The sequence below is a fragment of the Penicillium angulare genome (genome assembly GCF_028827245.1).
Source record: "Penicillium angulare strain IBT 27051 chromosome Unknown utg000003l_segment0_segment0, whole genome shotgun sequence".
In the NCBI taxonomy this organism is placed as follows: Eukaryota; Fungi; Ascomycota; class Eurotiomycetes; order Eurotiales; family Aspergillaceae; genus Penicillium; species Penicillium angulare.
The window spans coordinates 113713-134126 of NW_026623162.1; the positions used below are offsets into that span (position 1 = coordinate 113713).

Sequence of the window (20414 nt, forward strand, 5' to 3'; positions counted from 1 at the left end):
AATGGGCGGTCAATGGAGGCGGTGGACGCCCCGACACACCAAACCACACCAAACCACATCAAAAAAGGCGTCTATTGCGGAGCGCCCGGATATCTCTATTCTTTGATAACAATCAATTATATTTTAGCACGTGATTATTAAATAACGTATATTTATTAATCCAGAAGGGTTTTAAAAAATGGTTTAAAATGGTATTGCTGTAGTAAATCAAAGTAGGGGTTAAAATATGTAAAGTTACTATGTAAAGGTAAATAATAGGGAAATGGCAAAGTATGGCGAGGTGTAGTGAGCATGTGACCTGCCGTTTACGGAAATATTAAGAGAAGCTGATTGGCTGCCGAGGCCCCACAGTACCCTCAGGAATGTGCATTTTTATTACTCCCGTTACCATATCAATATTTTAAGCAATAACAATATTTTAAACATATATTTGAATACCTCCCCTTCGCTAAAATGATTTCTTCTTTTAGAGTATTGTTATTTTCTATCTTCTCTACTACCCCTGAAAATTTGAAGCTATTTGGTTATTATTATGTCACTGGAAACTACTGAATCTCTTATGTCTAGTCCTAGGCTGTCAACTACCCCTCCTCCTACGTTCCGCGATGATTTTCTCAACACTATCGACACAATTTATGACGAAGAGACTCAATATCCCGAAGAGCCATTGGCTGATATATACTCAGATATTGAGCCAAGTTTCCCTCTATTTAAGCTGAATCCGCCCTGGAAACTCGAGTATTCTTCGCCGGATGAAGCTCAAACCGAGATGAATCAATTTGCAGCTACCCAAGGCTATGCAGTTGTTTCAAAACGCTCAAAATCCTCTAACGGGGTAAAACTCAAGGTTATTTACCAATGCTGGCGAGGTGGTGAATATTGTGACCGCCGGACTATAGGACTTGATGCAGAAAAACGCAGAAGAGGCCGTACAAAAAAGTGTAACTGTCCATTTGAGGTTATTCTTCGTCGACATGGAGATATATGGTTATTGGAAATTGGAAATGGTAGCCATAACCATACACCATCACCCGCCGTCAATATTCCTTATCTTCGCCAAATGGCTATGAAAAAAAGAGGTTTGGAGATTGAACAGGCTATCCAGCAGGGGCTTTGGCCTCGCCAGATTACGGATCAGCTCAGGAATGAAGGCGAACATGTTATCGCGAAGAACATCTATAATATTAAGATGGATCTTAACAAAAGACGACTTGGCGGCCGCTCATCTATTCAAACACTTCTCCAAGACCTCCCAAATTCAGGGGATTGGTGTATCCGCTGTAGATCGGATAACAACGATATTTTACTTGCTTTATTCGCCATCCACCGGACTTCCATTGGATTTTTACGTCTTTTTCCCTATATTCTTTGGATGGATACAACATTTAAAACCAACAAGTTCAAAATGCCATTGCTTGATATTACTGGAATGACATCAACAAACCAGACATTCTCCGCTGGCTTCTGTTTTTTATCAGACTCTACTACTGATTCATTTTGCTGGGCATTACAGCAATTACAGTCAGTATTAGCGGTAGAATCAATCCCTGAGCCATTGACTGTATTTACAGACAAAGAGCTTGCAATTCTCAGTGCTATACCAATGGTTTTTACACTTAACCATATGCTTTGTTTGTGGCATATCAATAAGTGCATCCTTGCCCATGCGCGTACTCCTATTCGTCAGTATCTTGAATGGGAGATTAAAGAAGCTGCAAAAAAACAAGAGATATTCTCTTTGAAGAATGGGTGTATACGGCAGGAGAAGCTTCATCGGTGGTGGAGAATGAAACAGTTCTGGCATGAAATTGTTACTGCTTTAACGCCTCAAGATTTCGAACAAAAATGGCAGGAATTTCAGCAAACTTACTGTCATGAGATCTTCTCTAAGCTAATTCGTTATATCCAGAAGGAATGGCTTAACCCAATATATGCGAAGATGTTTTTACACCATTATACTCGGCATTATTTTCACTTTGGTGAGGTAGCAACATCTCGAAATGAGTCGGCACATTGGGCATTTAAACGTGATCAACAGGTAATTCTCCTATTATTATTGAGGGATTTTCTATTAAAATTTAGCCAGGGAACCTCAACTTCTCTCCTTGGAGCCTTTGATATCTTTGAACAGACAATTAAACGTCAATATTCAAATATTCAATATCAGTTACATGACCAGACACTTGGACGATTCACAGATCATCAATCCTATACATTTTTACTACCAAATCTCATACAGAGAATTTCCCTTGAAGCCATTCGCCGTCTGGAGAAAGAAATCAACACATATCTACCTATCCATATCGAAAAACCTCAAATTCCTATCTTCTGTGTATGCGGCAAAGGCAGGGGCATTCCATGCATCCATCAAATTATTCCATATTATAATGAGAAAAAGCCACTTCCTCTTGATCTCTTCCACTTACAGTGGCATCTTCAGGAGGCTGATTCACCACAGTTTCATCCAGATCTTCTTCGTATACAGGAGCCAAGAATTCGGGATGATCGGAGGGTATGGATATCGCGAGGATCGTATACAGCATCACAGGCCTCGGTGGCCACATCACAGGCCTCGGGGGCCCGGCAAGACCCCCGAGGCCCAGAGGGATCACAGGGGCGGATCCCAAGCTTATGGGAGCAGCTAGATGCTGTTGAAGATGCTGTAGATCGTGAGTTTTATGAGCAATGGTCCCAACAAGGCTCTCAGCAGCCACCAACTGTGCAATCTCGGAGGAGACCCAATACATGTGGAAATTGCGGCGTGGAGGGGCATAAAAGGCCTGGGTGTCCGTTGATCAACAGATTTGCCAGTTAATTCGACTGAAAATGCATTTGCCGGTGTTTTTAAAATCAGCCTCTGTTTCCTCTTTAGGTTTAGCTTGGAATGAGATAACTTGCTTGCATATTAAATGTCGTTAAATGTGTGGTAAAATGGAAGCTTTTTACGTGGAGATGAGATTTAATTCTGGACCGTATTCATGCTGCCGGCAGAAAATTGATGCCTTTGTGCCTTGTGGTATTACAAATACGGCGGTGAGCTTAGAAGGGGTGGGTTTAGCCATTTGAGGGGTGGTATTAGCAATTCTCGGTGGGGTGTGTTATGCCTGATATTCCAGGCCACTTACATCCTTCGAGAAACAACATTTGAACAAGGCTTGGCCATTTCGTTACCTAATATTCGACTAATTTTATGAGTAAATTTAATTTACAATCATACGTTTTTCTAACTAAATAGTTAAATTATACTTACATCGACTTATTATCTTAAAGCCTATTGGTTTCGTTGATCAGTAAATCTCTAAAGGTGACAGAAATTCAGAAATTTTAATTTTAAATATGGGACATATTAAAAACTGTAAAACCTGTGCTAAAAAATGATACATACCTCTTTTTCAATTCTTTTTCATTCCAATGTCTTTTTCTTTAAAAAAAATTTCAAAAACATAATCTGAAAGGACAAGTGATCTGCTATTTAAATGTTGATATGTCAATTCAATGTTTATTTTTGGAAAGCACAATACATACAAAATTTTAGAAATACTAGTAAAACAATTTCGAATTTTCATCTTCAAATTTTATTTTGATCGATTATACAGCAATATACATGTATTATGATTTTCCTCTTGTAAAACAATTTGAATGTAAAGATTGCATCAAATGAAATCTCCTGTATTATTTTAAAGCATTTGAAATTCCATTACTATCATATAGACAGCAGCCATAGTATGTACTAGAGGTAGTTACTTCAGAACTACTAATGCTATATCCTCAAATCGGAGTCATCCACATCAAGCCGCAGGAAAGAAACATTCCCATTCTTATGTCCTAGAGCAAGCTTTCTTTTCCTTGACAAGGAACAGTTGGATCTATACTTTGGAGGGAGCCACAGAATCCTTTTGCCTTTCACAACTATCCATGTTCCATCATGGAGCATCATATCAAAATGCCGGTCGGCGGGATTTGGTGACTGGCACGAAAAGTGTTGCTGCTAATTTGCCTTTCAAAAAGAATTTTGCTTGTGGTGAGGTAATCGATACCTAGACAAGAATGGTAAGGGTATTCTTCTTGCAAGGCCCCCATGGCGACATTCCAAACCCGAACGATCCTATCCTGCGACACTGAAGTCAAGGAATGACCGTCGGGCGAGAAAGCTACCACTACCTGGCCTCTATACTTGTTTGTGGCTGCTCCCCTTTCTCTCGCCAGACTCGGACCACCAACAGTTTGCCGTAGCTTACCAGAGGCAGTATCATATATTTTTATACCGCGACACCGATCCCCGCGCAATTCACCAACAATGGATTGCAAGTTATGATAAGTGGCAACTGCAAGCAGTTTTCCGTCATAAGAAAATGCCATTGAGCATATCCTGTTCTCGCAGCATAGAGTAATTTTAACTACTTCCGTGGTGCTATCCCAGATTCGAACTCGAGAAAAATCTGCTGATGCCAAGAAGTGACCATCGGGAGAGAGGGCTATCGTATCAACCCAGTGCGTACCAGCACGGTACGTCTTTTTTAAAGTACCAACAGTAGTATCCCAGAGCTTCATTGTTCCATGTTTAGAACCAGATGCTAAGAACCGACTGTCGGTGTAAAAAGCCATCGATGCCACACTGTCCGAACCAATCGAGTGCGCCCGCGGTGATGCATCCACGGTGGCCCCCCAAAGTCGCACAGTACCGTCCGATGCGCACAATGCTAGCATTTGGGAATCTGGAGAAAATGCAATTGCTGTCAAAGGCATATGTCCAGCTAAAGTCTGTCGAAGAGCGCCGGTATTAGCATCCCAGAGCCTTACGTTTCCATCATCAAAGGCAGACGCTATCAGTTGGCCATCAGCGGAGAATGTCATTCTTCCGACCTCTCTTGAAGGGTCATGAAACTTTTTGTACAGTGCTCTTGCGTTACTCTGGATCTTTTTGTGCAGTACTCCTGTTGCAGTGTTCCAGAGACATATAGTGTAGTCAGGAGACGCAGGAGCAAGTAGCTGGCTATTGGGGGCAAAGACCGCTAGTCTAATCGATTTCGCATGTTCCTCGTGGGTGTACTTTAAGGTTGCTGTCAATATCTCATAGATATAAATTGCTCTTCCTGCGAGAAACACCAGTTGCTGTCCGTCAGGGGAGAAGACAGAACTTCCCACGACTTTAAAAGTCTGGAGTATTATACCAGTCGTGGCGTCGGAAAGACAATTGAAGTTTGGAAAGCTTGTGATTATAAATCGACCATCGGGTGACAACTTATGATACCCGACGCTGTTATTGAAGGAGTGGTCGATCTCCTTCATGCTGCCTGTTTTCATATTCAAAATTATTAAGGTAGGTCCTAACTTAGAAATCGCCATAAGCTGGCCACCTGAGGAGAAGGAGAATGACTTCATCGAATCTGACTTGGCCTTTGGGTGGATTGCTTTCTGTGATATACCAGTAGCAGCATCCAAAAGCTGAATACTTCCATCTTTGACTGTGACCAGATTTCGCCCGTCAGGCGAGAAAGCTACCTGGCTGTCCAGGCCAAAGTGACCATAAACAGTATATTGTGGCATGCCTGTAAAAACATTCCAGACTCGTAAGGTGTCATCTAAGGAAGTTGTGGCAAGCAACTTGCTATCGGGGGAGAAAACGACAGACTGGACAGTGCCTGATAGGCCGTCAAGTATCTGTAACTCCGAGCCCCACTCCTTTTCAACCGGTGACATCCAGTGAATGGGATAGAGGAGCTCTGTATTTAATTCCCTATGTATTAGGGAGTCTTGAGGCGCAGAGAGAAGACCCGCGCAATAAATCTGAAGAGGTACCAAGTCGGCTATCTGATGGTTCCTGAAAAAGAATCGCTTCGCATCGTGTAAGAACTTGTAAGTCTCTTCATCATTCCCAATCTACTTTTGTCAGAAAAAAACTCTTATACAGATCTAAAGTATCAAAAAGGTCTTACCGTTGGAATCGCCCGTAGAACAGCAAGCATCTCTGCCATGTCCGACAAATGACCTATTAGGCTCATTGCTTCCATCCAATGTAAGAAATGTTTTCGTAAAAAGAGTTGAACGTGGCTTTGAAAAGCAACCGAGGTCTTGCTATGCCAAAGGTGATGTATCCAGAAGCGACCAGAGTATGCCAATTCGGTCGGTATTTGCCGGCGGAATGATTTAGGGTCGATGTCTTCTCCTGCCGTTCCAGGGCTATCTAAATCACAGATATTTTGCCTGAGGTGACATCCCATCGTTTCAAGACATAGTTGACAAATGTCGGTGTGTTTATTGGGTCCGTCCATATGGAATTCACTAGCACTTTGTAGAAGAAAATCTCGGAAGGATAAATGCATAATGCGAATAGGAGAGTCGAGATCATGGGGTATTCGCATAACAGAATGGAACGCGTCCAGTCTATCACTAACATACTCGACTAGGTCTTCGATGCTTGCCATTTTCGAGGCTCTGATAGAGGGTTCGAGGAGTCGCGAGAGAGTATTGATAGAAAGTGAGATAGCAAGGATAATCATCGTCCCTACAATCGTGTTAAATTCATGAAGAACCTGTTGTCGCTCTGATTCTGCTTCCGATTTGGAGACATCTTCATCTTGGTCTGTATAGATGAATTGTTTGAGAATAGGCATGTAAGTCTTCTCCATCCGTGTGCCATAATTGACTTGGTCTTTCAGAATCTCCGAGAGGCGTCTGATGGGGCTCAATTTTGGCCCTTCAATATATCGGCACACAGTGGCCTCCGAAATGAATAAAGGTTTTGACAGCTCAACAAGACAGTCATGTCCTTGTAGTTAGGCCAAGTCTGATTTAAATTACGCTTCCGCCTGATCTTCATGAATCGATCATTCAAAAATAGCTCTATGTCGTGTTTTGTCACCTCTTCGGGAATTTCATGGAGTAGGACGTGTTGATAGTCGAAGGGAATGTCTGAAAACCCAAGCCGAACAGATTGTTCGAGTCTGCTGGTCAAAAATAAATATTCGAAGACGGACTGCTTTCACCCTATGTAGCTCTGAAAATAACCAGATAACAGTCTGAATATCTTGCTCATGGTCACATTCGTCCAAAGCATCGATCACAATGACAACTATACAGCTTTGGTGTTGCTGATTGGCCTCGTCAAGGCGAAGTAGTGGCTGCAATACAAGCTGATCAAACTGCTGGCTCAGCGATTTAGAAGCGATCTTTGGATCTCGACGGAGAGCATCTATGACGCTTGCCTGTACCTCGGGGCTCCAGTTCATCATCTGATGTATTAGAGTTGGGAACAAGCTCTTTGCGTTTCCCCTGTGCTCCTCTCCCCTCTTTAAAAAGAAGCTTGCCGATAGATATTCGGGACTCTTAAATGTCATTGCGATCGTTCGAGAGATGGTTGACTTCCCTGTACCGGCCATTCCATTTAACAAGAATATGTATGGTCCACCGGTTGAAGAAATCCAGTCATTGACTTGGTCAAGTAGAGCGGTCCTCGTGTCTGGGGGGCATTCATCTTCATTTCGGTCTCGGTATGAACCATAAATATCGTCCTCCACAATAGGCAATGGGTGATCGAAAGCTATGTCCCAGTCAATAAGGAGCTCCACAAAAGACAAAAGTCTCGAAACGTACTGCCGATGCTTCCATAATTAATTCCCACTTGTAATCCGCCAAATTTGATCCTTCAAAATCGTACTCATGATCGGAGCAGAGTGCGTTTAGAGCTCTGTTAGAATATGGTAACCAACGAAAAGCATCAGTGAGCATTTTAGAGTCATGCTCAGGCGGGGTGGCTGCCCAAATGGGTGAGATAAGCTTTTGCGGGCAAAATGAGACAATATTCCAAGATATGTTGCAGATAATTGATATTGCTATACTTCCAAGCATCTAGGTCACTTCGCTTGGCCCTAGACACCCGAATAGTCGACGTTGATCTGAGCATTGAGAGAAGAGGGGTTCATGCGTGTTTTTAGTGTCCCACGAGATATTGGGCGCCAACGACCACTCTATTCACAGCAAGATGAAATCTTAGCTCTGGTACAAGAACAAAAATACAACTCCGTTAATAAATGATACATTGTTGTTCAATGCTATTTATTGGGTCTACAGCATTTTTTTAGAATTCGACAGTCAGAAAAGTGGATCCCTTGCTAGCCAGGTACGGAATAGGGCCACCACGCTCACATGGCATGTTAGTTTCGTCCCGTATTCAGGACGATAAAGGATGAGATACGGGATACTCCATATATCTGACCGAATTGATGCTTTCCTGTGCGCAAAAAGAAAAGGAAACAGCTTGCGTGAGCCTGAACAATTGACGAACCATCCGGGGCTACCGCAATGTGGTGGAGTCGCCAGGTGTTCTGATGGCACAGTAGTGTGGGTTGCGGGTTCAAACATCTTGAAATCAAGATCCCGGAACAGGATCCGCCTCAGATCCGCTTGTGCCCAACCTGCATATTGGCTGTTCACACGGGCCATTTAGAGTAGTCGGGCACGACCGACTCCACCAGTCGCCAGGAGAACCCGTTGAGATCGGGATGGTCCTGCTCAATTCCTACAGCATTCTTCCAAAGATTCCTAGTAAAGGACCCCGGATGGTAATGAAAAGTGGGATCCACGATCAACGTTCTCCGTACTATGGAATAAGAGATCTCGATGGGAATGAAATCGCGGGAAGGAAGCTAAGGTGGGTTTCCGAGGAATACTGTAAGCTGCGGGCGAAAGTCGGAGGCCGAGACTCCTTTGTTTGGCGAGATAGGTGCTTACTCCATGGATTAGGGAGGTGTAAGCTATCTAATATACTTCGGTCTACTCCGTCCTGCGACACTATGCAGAGATAGCTATCTGTTCCACGACAGGGAAGAAAAGGACATATGGACTGTGTATGGATCACTAAGTGTGATCCAGATGTCCGACCGCGAGTACGGAGTAAGGGCGAAGCGACAACGCTAGCGCAGGACCAAGTTCCAGGTCACCCGCCAAGCGAGTTTAAGCTGGCTCGTATGTCAGGGGCCGCGAATGTAGCTGCATGTGGGCGATCCTCGAATAAAGGATCCAGTCAGAAAAGCGAGAGGGAGCGGAAATTAACAAATTGGCCCAAAGAGAACTAGACAAATTGGTCTCAAGAAAAGGAAGAGAAAAAACCTGTTGAAAATTAGTGAAAGTTCCATAGTAACCGTCTAGGCACCTTTCTCCGGACGGAATAGGTACCAACTAGTTCCCCCTTTATCCGGGGATCAACCTTGGAACCGCCTAAGCTGGATAGCCACCGAGCTGCGAGATCTGAATCAGCCATGATTGAGCTGGTTGTTGATGGCTGTATAGGTCTATATTTCTGGGGGTTTTTTGTCAACCATTTACTACGGGGTATAGTATAAGTATACCCCAACTTCTCAATCTACCACTATTTTCTCCTCTCCAGCTACTCTTCAGTCTCTGGATACCACACTCTCCACTTTCATCTCGCCAGGGATGGACACATGTCGTCATCAGTCAGATTGGCCCGCCCTGGGGCCTCACTAGGCCTCACTAACGGACAAAGCGCCGATGCAGAACGAGCTACAACTGGCTCGTCTGCTCTCTCGTAGCTTGGAACGCTGGCGCCCCCGAACAAGGCTCGATCTTATTGCTGGCCCCAAATACGGCTCTAGATCGGCGTTTTCCCCAGGAAGGTACCGGTGCCTTTCTTTGACGAATCTCGATCCTTTTTGGTTCGGGTCTGATGTGATTTTCATTTGTACCCATTTTACCTTTCTTTTCAGCTGGGCTGTGCTTACTTCCGGACCGAGGATTTAACACTGGTACTGTGAACATGGGGAGAGTGTGGCGGGCTGAAAAGTCCAACTTAGTAGTATAGTGTAGGCGGGGGGAATACCACCCCTCTTGACGGAGCATTATAACCGTCTAGAGTTTATTATAGTAGCAGTTGTATCTTATAGGGAAATATTATATACATTAAATATTAAATATTGCCAGACATGACAGGGACAAAAGTACTCAAACATCCCATGTATAATGGGTAAATGCAGAGATCCGATGCATTCTGATTGTCCGGAAGCTTCATAGTGGAGATAATCGGTGGAGGCTCATCAAATAGTCTCCACGTAAAAAGAAAAAAAAAAGGAAAAAAAAAGGAAAAAAAAATTAAAAAAAATTGTAATAAAATCGAACTTGGACAAACAGAGGAAAAGAAAAACACTTTCCCCTCCGTCTTGATTTTTGAGTCTCGTTTTCTGCTCTGCAAACTTTGTCTACATTCCTCGACTAGGCGTCTCTTAACATCATAACTACACGACTGAAGAAAAAAAAAACAGAAAAAAAAGAAACCTCCAGATCAATTGGGTTTATATACCAATTCGGATCGACAACATCTCCTTTTCGATCTCTTCTTATCTATCTAATTTTTTCACTTTATTCGATTACCATTAAAGTGATGATCTAGATTCGATGATCGTGGCTTCTATTACTCGTCAACCTTAAAGTCCCTTTCCCTCGTTATCATCCTCTCTCTCCCTGTCGAGCATTCCTCCCTCAACCCCCCACCAACACCTACCACCCTCTCCCTCTCTTCCTCCTAATTAAGGTTGCCTGGCAGCTTGACCTTCAATGGTTGCTGGGTCCCCGAGTTGCTGACATGAGTTGGGATCACCCTGTCCACAGGTATGCGTTTCCCCCCTTCCCCTTCCCTCCCTTTACTCGTGCGGGGTGCTTGTTTTCCCCTTTCAAGGAAGGAAAAAAAAGCGGATAGAGATAGAGTCCATATCTTCTATCAAGAGTTCTCCCCCGGAATTCCTTGGACCTTCTATCTGCTATCGTCTCCTGGTCATGACCCCATTTTCATCATGCTAATCCACCCGGCAATGCTCAGCTTCAGCTATCCCAACGGCGAACCGCAAACTCCGACTCGGACCCCTACAACGGGTGCAATCGACTCCTTTACTACACCTAAGCTTGAATCCAGTTTCTTCGATCCGCGGGTCACTTGGGATACCGCCGACCCTTATGCTTCTAGTCCGGAATTTCTTCGTTCACCTCAAAAATTCGCCCTGGGCACACCATCAAACCCTTTTAAGACGAAAACACTAGACCCACGGATAGGAGACTTTAAGGATGGAAGGGCATCGGAGCAGACAGACACAGCAAGGCGGATTCGGCCGGTAAAGCCTTTATCGAGCATGAGTGGGGATGGTCCTGGAACGGTGAATTCAGCAAAGTCAGCAGCATCGATGCAAACACCACCACCTACCAGTGCATCCAGGCGGAAGATTCCTGACTTTGACCCATTGAACAGCGTTGGAAGAGGCACGACGCCGAGAATTGGTAATCACCTAGAGACACCAAGTCGACTGTTGGGAACATCACCGCGGATGTTCGGTAATCTACAATCGTCACCGGATCTCTTTCAATTGGCCTCGTTAGATCAAACAGGATCTCCCTTCTTCCCACAGCAACGTCTATTCTGGGATCATGATCAGGAGCAACCAACTCATGGTATTCCCCTTCCCAATGTCCACAGCGATGCAGAACATCCACCGAAACAGGTTCCGGGAACCTCCTTGAATGGCCATATTCCACAATTACCGACTATTGAGGGCTCTATGGATCTGCCAGAATTCACAGGCGGGTTTGGGATCTCTTCTGCCCCGCCTACCGATGCGGCATTGTTCCCTGCTCCTTTCTCCGCATCCCCTCGTATGCCCGTAGCCAAGGCAGAAGATCCAGCCATGTTCTTGAGTTCTCCAGCTCGCCGTTTTGGCGGAACCCAGCTGACTCCGGAACGAAATCCTTCCCGTGCTATAAGGCAACCCTACCATCACCAAATTGAGGAGTCTAAACGGGAGGAGTTTCGTCGTGCGAGTGGATATGAGCCACATGGCCCTGGATCATTTTCGAGTTTATCAGAAGAGGATGATGACTATACGCCTAGAGGTTTGCGTCCTGGGCTGACAAGAAGTGTCACGCACAACGCTCTGACAAGTTCATGCCAGCGACCACTCAGTCAGGCTAGCGGAAGTATGAGATCTAGCAGTGGAGTTCGTAAAAGCCCGTCTAAAGGCCGAGCATCTCCAGTTAAAGGGATGCGACCCGCCCCTCTGGCGCGATCAGCATCTGTCGCTTCTAACTTCCCTACTCGTTCATCATCTGTGATCCTTAAAATTGGTCGCGATGGTCGTGCGAAGGCTGAAATGCAGCCCCTTGATGAGGGACCCACTGGTCTGACTGACCCCTTGACTGGTATGGACTTGGATGGATCTGCTACTGAAAGTGAGGCCGACCCGGCCGAATACTCTGAATACCCCGTTTTGCCTCGCTCTCAGTCTTCCTTCTCGCTGTTTGATGGCAACCGGCCGACCTTGGCTCGAAGCGACTCTGGTTCTCGCCCACCTTCCAAGGGATCATATGCCTCAGTTGGCTCATCTCAGTCAGGGCGTATGTCTCCCTGGGCTGGATCCGGATCCGTTCGAGGTGCTTCCGGTCGATCGACATACCGTGGATCCCCTGAAGCCATCAAACGAACACCTAAACGGCATTCCTCTTTACTTCACTCTGATGCTTCATATACTCGCGGCAGTGTTGCTTCACAGTCTCTACCGGGTGAGGATGATGAGAGCGGTGATGCCCAGGCTGCCCTCCGACAGGTTCTTAAGGAACGTGGCCGTAGTACTAGGCCATCCACTGCAAACTATAGCTCTCGCACTCTTCCACGATCATCACATACATTTTCACACCTGCGATCATCTCCTCCACGAATCAATAGTGACTTTGATATACAATCGCGCCATTCCAATGCCTCCCCAACTACCGTGACCGACCCAGACTTGGCGACTCCGCATACCGAAAGGCACAGCAACCACAGCAACCCCAGTAATGCTACCCGTTGCATTTGTCGTTCAATGGATAATGGTGGGCATCTCATGATTCAATGGTACGTTCTCATCTCCATAATTCGCTTCCTTAACCGCAAAACTAACCCTCTTCTAGCGAATCATGCACCCACTGGTTACACACCAAATGTGTGGGATTGGAGCGAGCCAATCTTCCTTCATTTTACGTCTGCATGTTCTGCGATCATACCCCATCCCGACAACGCGTCCAGTCCGAATACGGAGCTGGTGGCGGTCCCCCTTCACCTTTGGCGCATAAATCATTTCGGTTTCGGTAGAGCTATAATGCTTCTGTGACCTGTGTTATGTTCATGCTACTTGACGACCCTTTTTTCCTTTGTTCCCCTTTGCATTAGCCGGGCTGTCTCCCGTCTGTTTTCTTTTTATTCCCTAATCCTTTGTTGTTCTCTTCCTCGATGATACCTATGTAGCTATACGTAACATATTTCCTCTGCCAGGTGGAGATTTCCTATTCAAGATGCCGCCGCTTTGATGAGGGTGCTCAGAGTCAGACTTACTGAGTAAATTTCAGTCCGGGCTCAGACTTACTGACGAGCTCGAGGACTATTATGTGATACACCAGCAAGGACTGGTTTAGATCCTCGAGTATTTAGTGATGTCGATTGGGTGCTTAGGGATTACCCAGTAATTACTTAGACTAATTAGAGGGCTCTATTATATACCCAATTCTACACTCAGCCTATACCGAAAATAGTACTTAGCCCCACAATACTGTCTAATTATGAATTACTTTTGATGGCTTAATCAGTTTCAATTTCTTAAGGATTCTATAGCACCCTAGCCTTAACAGCCAAAACAGGTGACGCCAAAAATGGAAGAAATGGCTATCATATATTATATAGTAACGCAAGAAGGGTTTTCCTTTACTTATTTTATCTACGACTTACTTAGTAAAGATCTATAGGTATAAATTAAGCTATAATTCCCTCTTCTACTGGTATATTCTTATTTTTTATTCAGTTCTTCTTTATTTTATATATATTTCTACCTTAGCCTACTTCTAGCTATTTTATCATTATAACTATAGGGCGAAACTACTTCTTTACTCAATAAGATAGACGTATTAAAGAGATATATCAGAAGCAATCAGAAAGCAACAGCTATATTTTTGGTGCTTATGTAGATAAGGATTCAATCTATAATAAAGACAAAAGGATACCTAAGATAAAAGATATATACTATAACACTATCAAGCTCTAGATAAAGTAGGTTTTCTTAGGCTATATATTCCAGGCGCCATCCGGAGATTAATACATTCCTAGATTCGTTATAATATAGGGATCTAGGGGTACAAAATAGGACTAGGTTATACAACCCTAGATTATACACTAATCAAAGAGTTCCTTCGCTAGTACAGTCATACTATAAGAGGTAAAAAAAAGTAAAAATAGATAGCTAGTAATAATATTGGTTTTAAACTACATAGAAAAGCTAGTTAGTAGCTTCGAAGAAAAATTAAAGATTATAATTCCAAGGGAGGACTAGAGTAAGGTATTTAATATAAGATACTATAAGATCTTTAATTCTTTTAAGATATAACTTAAAATTATTATAATATAGTAGATAAGGAGAATATTATTAGAAGCTAAAGGAACAGTTAAAAATATTAAGGATCCAGATTACTGTTGTTACGGGTTAGTGCCCAGTATAAGGTCATATAGTATACGTAACTATAATAACCTAATATATAGAACACCTACTTAGTAATTCTCTCTTTAAGCTTTTTATATATAGTTTATAGTCTAGCTTAATTAAATATAAATTCTACTTTAGCCCTTTATAGATAAAAAGCTTCTAATTAGATATTATAAAAATCTAAAACTATATATAAATTATCCCTAAATTAAGAGTAATCTAGTAATATAACCCCTAAGTAAAAGATATATAAGTCTATTGTTAAATTTTTGCCTTCCTATACTATATTATTTCCTATGTTGTCCTACTATATCGGTAACCCCGTTATGTCTGCTGCTATAATGTCTATATTGCCTGATCTAACCTGATTGAGCCTGTTTGTTTTATTTATCTTTATGCCTGGTATATATTATATAGTTATTTCCCTTACTATAGTTAGATATGTCTGTATAATATACTAATTTTGTCACAAAGATCTCATCTAGTAGTATTACCTTCCAATAGTATCTTCTATAAGGCTATTCAGATATGATCACTATATTGGCTAAGAATATATATATTTGTTTATAGAAGATCTAATAGTATAGAGATCTACTAAGAGATAGAGGATTTAGAATAATATTAGTAATAGAATAATACTAAAAGTATTATATTGTGAAGATTTCTACTTAAAAATCACTATATAGAAGTAATTATTATGATTATATACTATACAAAAATATCTATATAATTATAAATATTATTTTTATAAAATTACTTAGTTTATTAGATCTAAACTAGAAGAGTATAATAAGATTATCTATTCTAATAGAGCTTTTAAGAATTATATAGCTTATATTTAGAAATACTATAATAAATATATTAATATATCTAACCTAATCTATATTATATATCTTTATTATATACTATAAATAGATTAAATATAAGTTTTCTAAATATCTTAGTAAAGAGAAAAGATAGGATTGTTTCTAAAAGTACTATTAGAAAGACTATAGTTTTATTAAATATATAATAGACTTATAAGAAACTATAGTAGAATATAGAATTAATATATCTAAGCTAATACTTATTTAATTCCTATAAAAGAATATAAATATATCTCTCTAGAGATAATAAACTAAAAATTATAACTATCTAAGTATTATACTTAATATTATTAAAAGATTTATATAGTATAAATAAGAAGCTTTAATTATAGATTATATTAAGAAGAAGAATAATAACTAAAGGATATAACTATAATCCTAATACTATAGATCTAGATACTATATTATTAAATAATACTAATTAGAACTATAATTAAAGATAATCTAATTATAGAAATAGCTTATTTAGATACTATAATTATAATAAACTAGGTTATGTTATCTATAATTATAGTTATAATAAAAAAAGAATTAAGACTTAAAAAAATAGATATAACTAATAGGTATAAAAATTTTCTTAATTACCTAAGAAAGACTTTAAAATTATTAGTTAATAATAGTTCTAATTAGCTTAATCTAACTATAGAAGTTATTACTATTCTAAAGACTTTATAAGAGTTAAAAAAGAAGGAAAAGAATAATATTATATACAGTCAAAGCCTACTAACGGTACACCCTCCCATCCTAAGTAAACTATGTACCGTAAATAGATTATACTGTTTATGAATGATAATATAATATTAAAACTATATAGCCCTAAGCCCTATTGCCTATTTAGGCTTCTATCCTATATCTTCTAAGGTCACCTAATGCTTTTCTATATCTTGAATTCGGCTGAAAACACTAATTAAGCTCTTAATCTGATGTATATTATCTGATATAATTATTTCTTTACTTCCAGCCTATAGTAATATACTCTATATATAAGCCATAACCTCAAAATTAGATAATATCTCTAGTAGTAGCCTGTTTTCTTTAAGATCTTATACTTCTAAGCTCTCTATATTAATATATATATCTTAGTTATTGATCTTATCTTAGCTATTAGTCTTATTTTTAATAATATCTTCCTCTATTAGATTTAAGAATTAATTAAATAATATAATATTATTATAACTAAGCCTCTTAATTAATTTATTATATAAAGCTTTGATCTTATTACTAAGCCCTAGCTCTAAAAATAGCTAAGAATTAACTTCAGTCCTATCTCTACTTTTAGTCTTATCCTTCTACTTTAGACGAATTAAAGAACTCTTAATAAAATAATTCTTAATTATTTTACCTAATACTAAGCTCTTCTAAATCTAAGTGATCTAAAATAGCATATAGAAGATATTTATCTAAACTTTTAGGTCAAGACCTTAATCAATAATAGTAATTATCTATCTTATCTATTTCTTCTAATAATAATACTTAATATTTTAGATAATTCCTTAGTCTAAAGACTAGTAAATTAAGGTTATATTTAATAGGAAAAATAGGACCTTTAATAGAATAGTGGCGGGGCTTTCTTAAGACTAGTAATATATAGAGAAGTATTATTAAGAAGCAATAATACTTTCTTATATATAGGAATATATATATAAAAAGTATATAACCACTCCTTTATAATATCTTAATATATCTAAGTCTTCTGATTCTAGTGCTATATATAGCCTAAACCCTAGAAATTATATCCCTAGAGCGTATAAAGGGTTTTTACTATTCTAATCATCTATAAAGGTATTCAGTCTGAACCATCTGTATTTATTATTACAATAAGAGAGATTCAAGTCTTATCTTTCTTTTTTCCAGCAATTTTTCTATTAGAGAAACCCCTATTTAGTATTTATCGCCAAAATAGGCTAGTTTTATCTATATTATATATCTTAGATAGTTTATATTGGTTATATATTATATAAATCTCTTTTATCTGATTATATATAGAAGATATAATATTAAATATTATACCGCTTTTTGAGGCAAGCAAGCTATCTATCTAAAAAAGCAGGTTTTTATTAATTTTAATATTCTAGGATATAAGACTAAAGCTTATTTACCTTAGTCTAGATCAAAGAGTCTATAATTAGAAGCCTATTATTAATATGCCTACTAACCTAATTAGATAGCCTTTTATCTAGAATAGGCTAGAATGATAAAGAATTTTATATACTAGCCTTATTAGACTATATATCAAGATAATCATATCGGGATGAAACAATTCTTAAGACCGATATATAACTAATCTTATAATTGAATTAGGACTTGAACTAAGCTGTACAAGCAGATTGCGTCAGTTTTGGATAAGTATTGGACTAAAAGGTATATAATACCTGCTTCTAGGTATCTAATATACCTAATTAGATATATTTTAGTGATAGTAGTATAGAAGATACCTTAGTAGCTAATCTAATATATAATAGAGATAGAAGATCAAAGGTTTTAGATATTCTAATTAGTTGATTTTGCTGACTAAGCGAATAACTCAGCAAAGATAGGATAAAAAGGGGTGTACCAAGATGAATTTACTATAAGTAAATGTTTTATATACAAAAATCAAGAAAAGTGGGTCCATCCAAGCGAATTATATACCCTAAACGCGATTATACCGTAGGCCGCCGTACCGTTAGTAGGCTTTGACTATATATTAATATATATCTTAATATAATAGGTGATTTACTATTATACTATATAGTTCTAGTATATAGCTAGAATTAAGATATAACTATTTATACTTTATCAGATTATAATACTTTATATATCTTTGTTTCTATAACTTTCTTATATTAAAATAGATTAGACTATTTTTATAAGTAAACCTATAAGAATATATATATTTATTTACTAAATAGTAATAATCTAATAATATAGTTTTATATATAACTATTAGTTATAATTAGAAGTTAGTATATTAGTATTACTTATAAAGGACTAAAATAGAATTTATATCTAATTAAGCTAGGCTATATACTATATATAAAAAGCTTAAAGAGAGAATTACTAAATAGGTATTCTATATATTAGGTTATTATAATTATATATATTATATAACCTTATACTAGGTACTAGCCTATAATAATATCCCTCCTTTAGGGTAGTCCTTCTTATATATATTATAGTTATATTTAGTTATCTTTAGGCCTATAATAGAGTTAAAACGGGGCTGAATTGTCTTTTAAAAATAATTATGTGTGCTACGTGACTTTATACCGGGCACTGGCCCGTGACATTTATAGCCTAGCTTAATTAAATATAAATTCTACTTTGGTCCTTTATAATTCTCCTCTATTAGTACGGTAGAAAATCATCATAGCCAAGTACGTAGAGCGTTTCCGAACACTAATATCAATACTTATACTGTTTCTAGTCGAATCAATCTTATAAAACATCATATATTTTCTAATGAAATTCCACTGTTCAGCGTCGCCGATGACGTGATAGTATTCTGATGTTAAGCTTGGGTTGCGAGTCTGTAGGTCGCCCAGTGGGCTGACGACAACCTTTTAGCTATCAGCAGGCTCGAAAACACTCCCGCATTGCAGTATTGTTGTATTCAGAGCAAGCTAGATCAGGTAAATGAATTCATCATCATCATCATCATCATCATCATCATCATCATCATCATCATCATCAACAAACAACTAATTACCAAATTACTCCGATGCCAATATTTTTACCTTAATTTATTGAGCACTAGAAAATCCTGGATGACTTGCAGAAAAAAATACAGCTTCAAAGATGTTACTACATATAAGATTCCGAGATGCACGTGGGGCCTGGAGCCTTTCCATGGTGAAAAATAAGTAACCGTCACATATGCATCATCATTTTTCGTGTATAGGGCTTATCCTCCGATATCTCTCTCGCTCTTCTTTTCACATTAACCCAATATTCTTTGTTCGAAATTAAGTTTACAATATCAGTTTAACGAAGAATAACTTCCGCGTTACCCCAGCAATACATTCAGATCGAAATTCATGGTGATTATAGATATAACATTCATATCGAAAATACGAACATCAAAAGGTATTTTCTTTTCCCCATACATTTGGCATCCTTTTGTTCTAAGGTATACGCAGTAGTCAATTTTACAAAAAGGATGATCGAAACGATATTTTAACGTCTAACGATATGGACGACATAGTTATCCATCATAATAGTAGTATACAGACTGTGTACTCTATATATAAATCCCAGGGATACATCGATCTCGTTAACGATATAAGGGATATAAAGATATACAGTCTAGCTTGGGGATCCTCCATAGAGCCCAGAGAACCGAACAAATTTAAGAAGCTCAACCACAATTCAAGCTACATTATTAAAATCAGTAAATGGAATAGAGCTAGTACTATAGGAGCAGTACCTATCACAATTAAGGAGCAATCTTGATATTAATCGAAGCTAGTATCTTATTAATAAACTCTATGTTCATCAGAAACCCACTCTAATATTGAGCAGCAGAATAAGGGAAACAACCAGGCCCCTGAATTTTGCTTTTATAAATAAAAACTTATATACACACAATCCTCTTAGAAAAATCATCTTTTGCCATCCATAATATACATTATAGAACCTTTTGGTATTAAATCAGCAAGTACCAACTAACAGCCGTTATTAAATTAGACATATTACCACCGTGACAAGTCTGATACATAGTCCACTTCTAGGATATCACATCCACCCCTCAAACTCATAAGCATTATTGTGGCCATTACATTATCTTTATCGATTCGGATTCTCTCCGGAAAAGGGCTCTACTACTCGTTACGTTCCTAGCACACCCAGAAACTCCTCGGGCTCTGTCCACACATATCATCTGTCTTCTCACCGATATATGTAGTGACCATATCCGAAAGTTATATGTATAAAATATCTTCGTGGACATTAATAGGCGTCATAAAGGTTCCAATTTCGAGCATAATTGGTATACTATTGGCCATTGCAGTGTGTTAAGATATGCGTGCTGGGAAGCTTTAGGATTTGGTAAGTTGTAAATTAATAC

At 39.1% G+C, this 20414-nt stretch overlaps 3 protein-coding genes across 3 annotated transcripts; 2 read left to right on the forward strand and 1 right to left on the reverse strand.

Annotated features, from left to right (window-relative positions):
• Positions 1-3933: 3933 nt before the first annotated feature.
• Positions 3934-5700, reverse strand: N7478_002292 (WD40 repeat domain-containing protein; the record flags this gene model as incomplete). Its single annotated transcript, XM_056918506.1, has 1 exon — positions 3934-5700. The coding sequence occupies one exon, from the start codon at positions 5698-5700 to the stop codon at positions 3934-3936; it is 1767 nt and encodes a 588-aa protein (XP_056781664.1).
• Positions 5701-10805: 5105 nt separating this feature from the next.
• Positions 10806-13126, forward strand: N7478_002293 (PHD finger domain protein; the record flags this gene model as incomplete). Its single annotated transcript, XM_056918507.1, has 2 exons — positions 10806-12889; positions 12946-13126. 2 exons carry the CDS (start codon positions 10806-10808, stop codon positions 13124-13126), a joined length of 2265 nt encoding a protein of 754 aa, XP_056781665.1.
• Positions 13127-19343: 6217 nt separating this feature from the next.
• Positions 19344-19801, forward strand: N7478_002294 (uncharacterized protein; the record flags this gene model as incomplete). Its single annotated transcript, XM_056918508.1, has 2 exons — positions 19344-19435; positions 19489-19801. Coding segments are annotated over 2 exons (405 nt in total), but the record flags the coding sequence as incomplete, so codon positions are not given.
• Between the last annotated feature and the right edge of the window lie 613 nt (positions 19802-20414).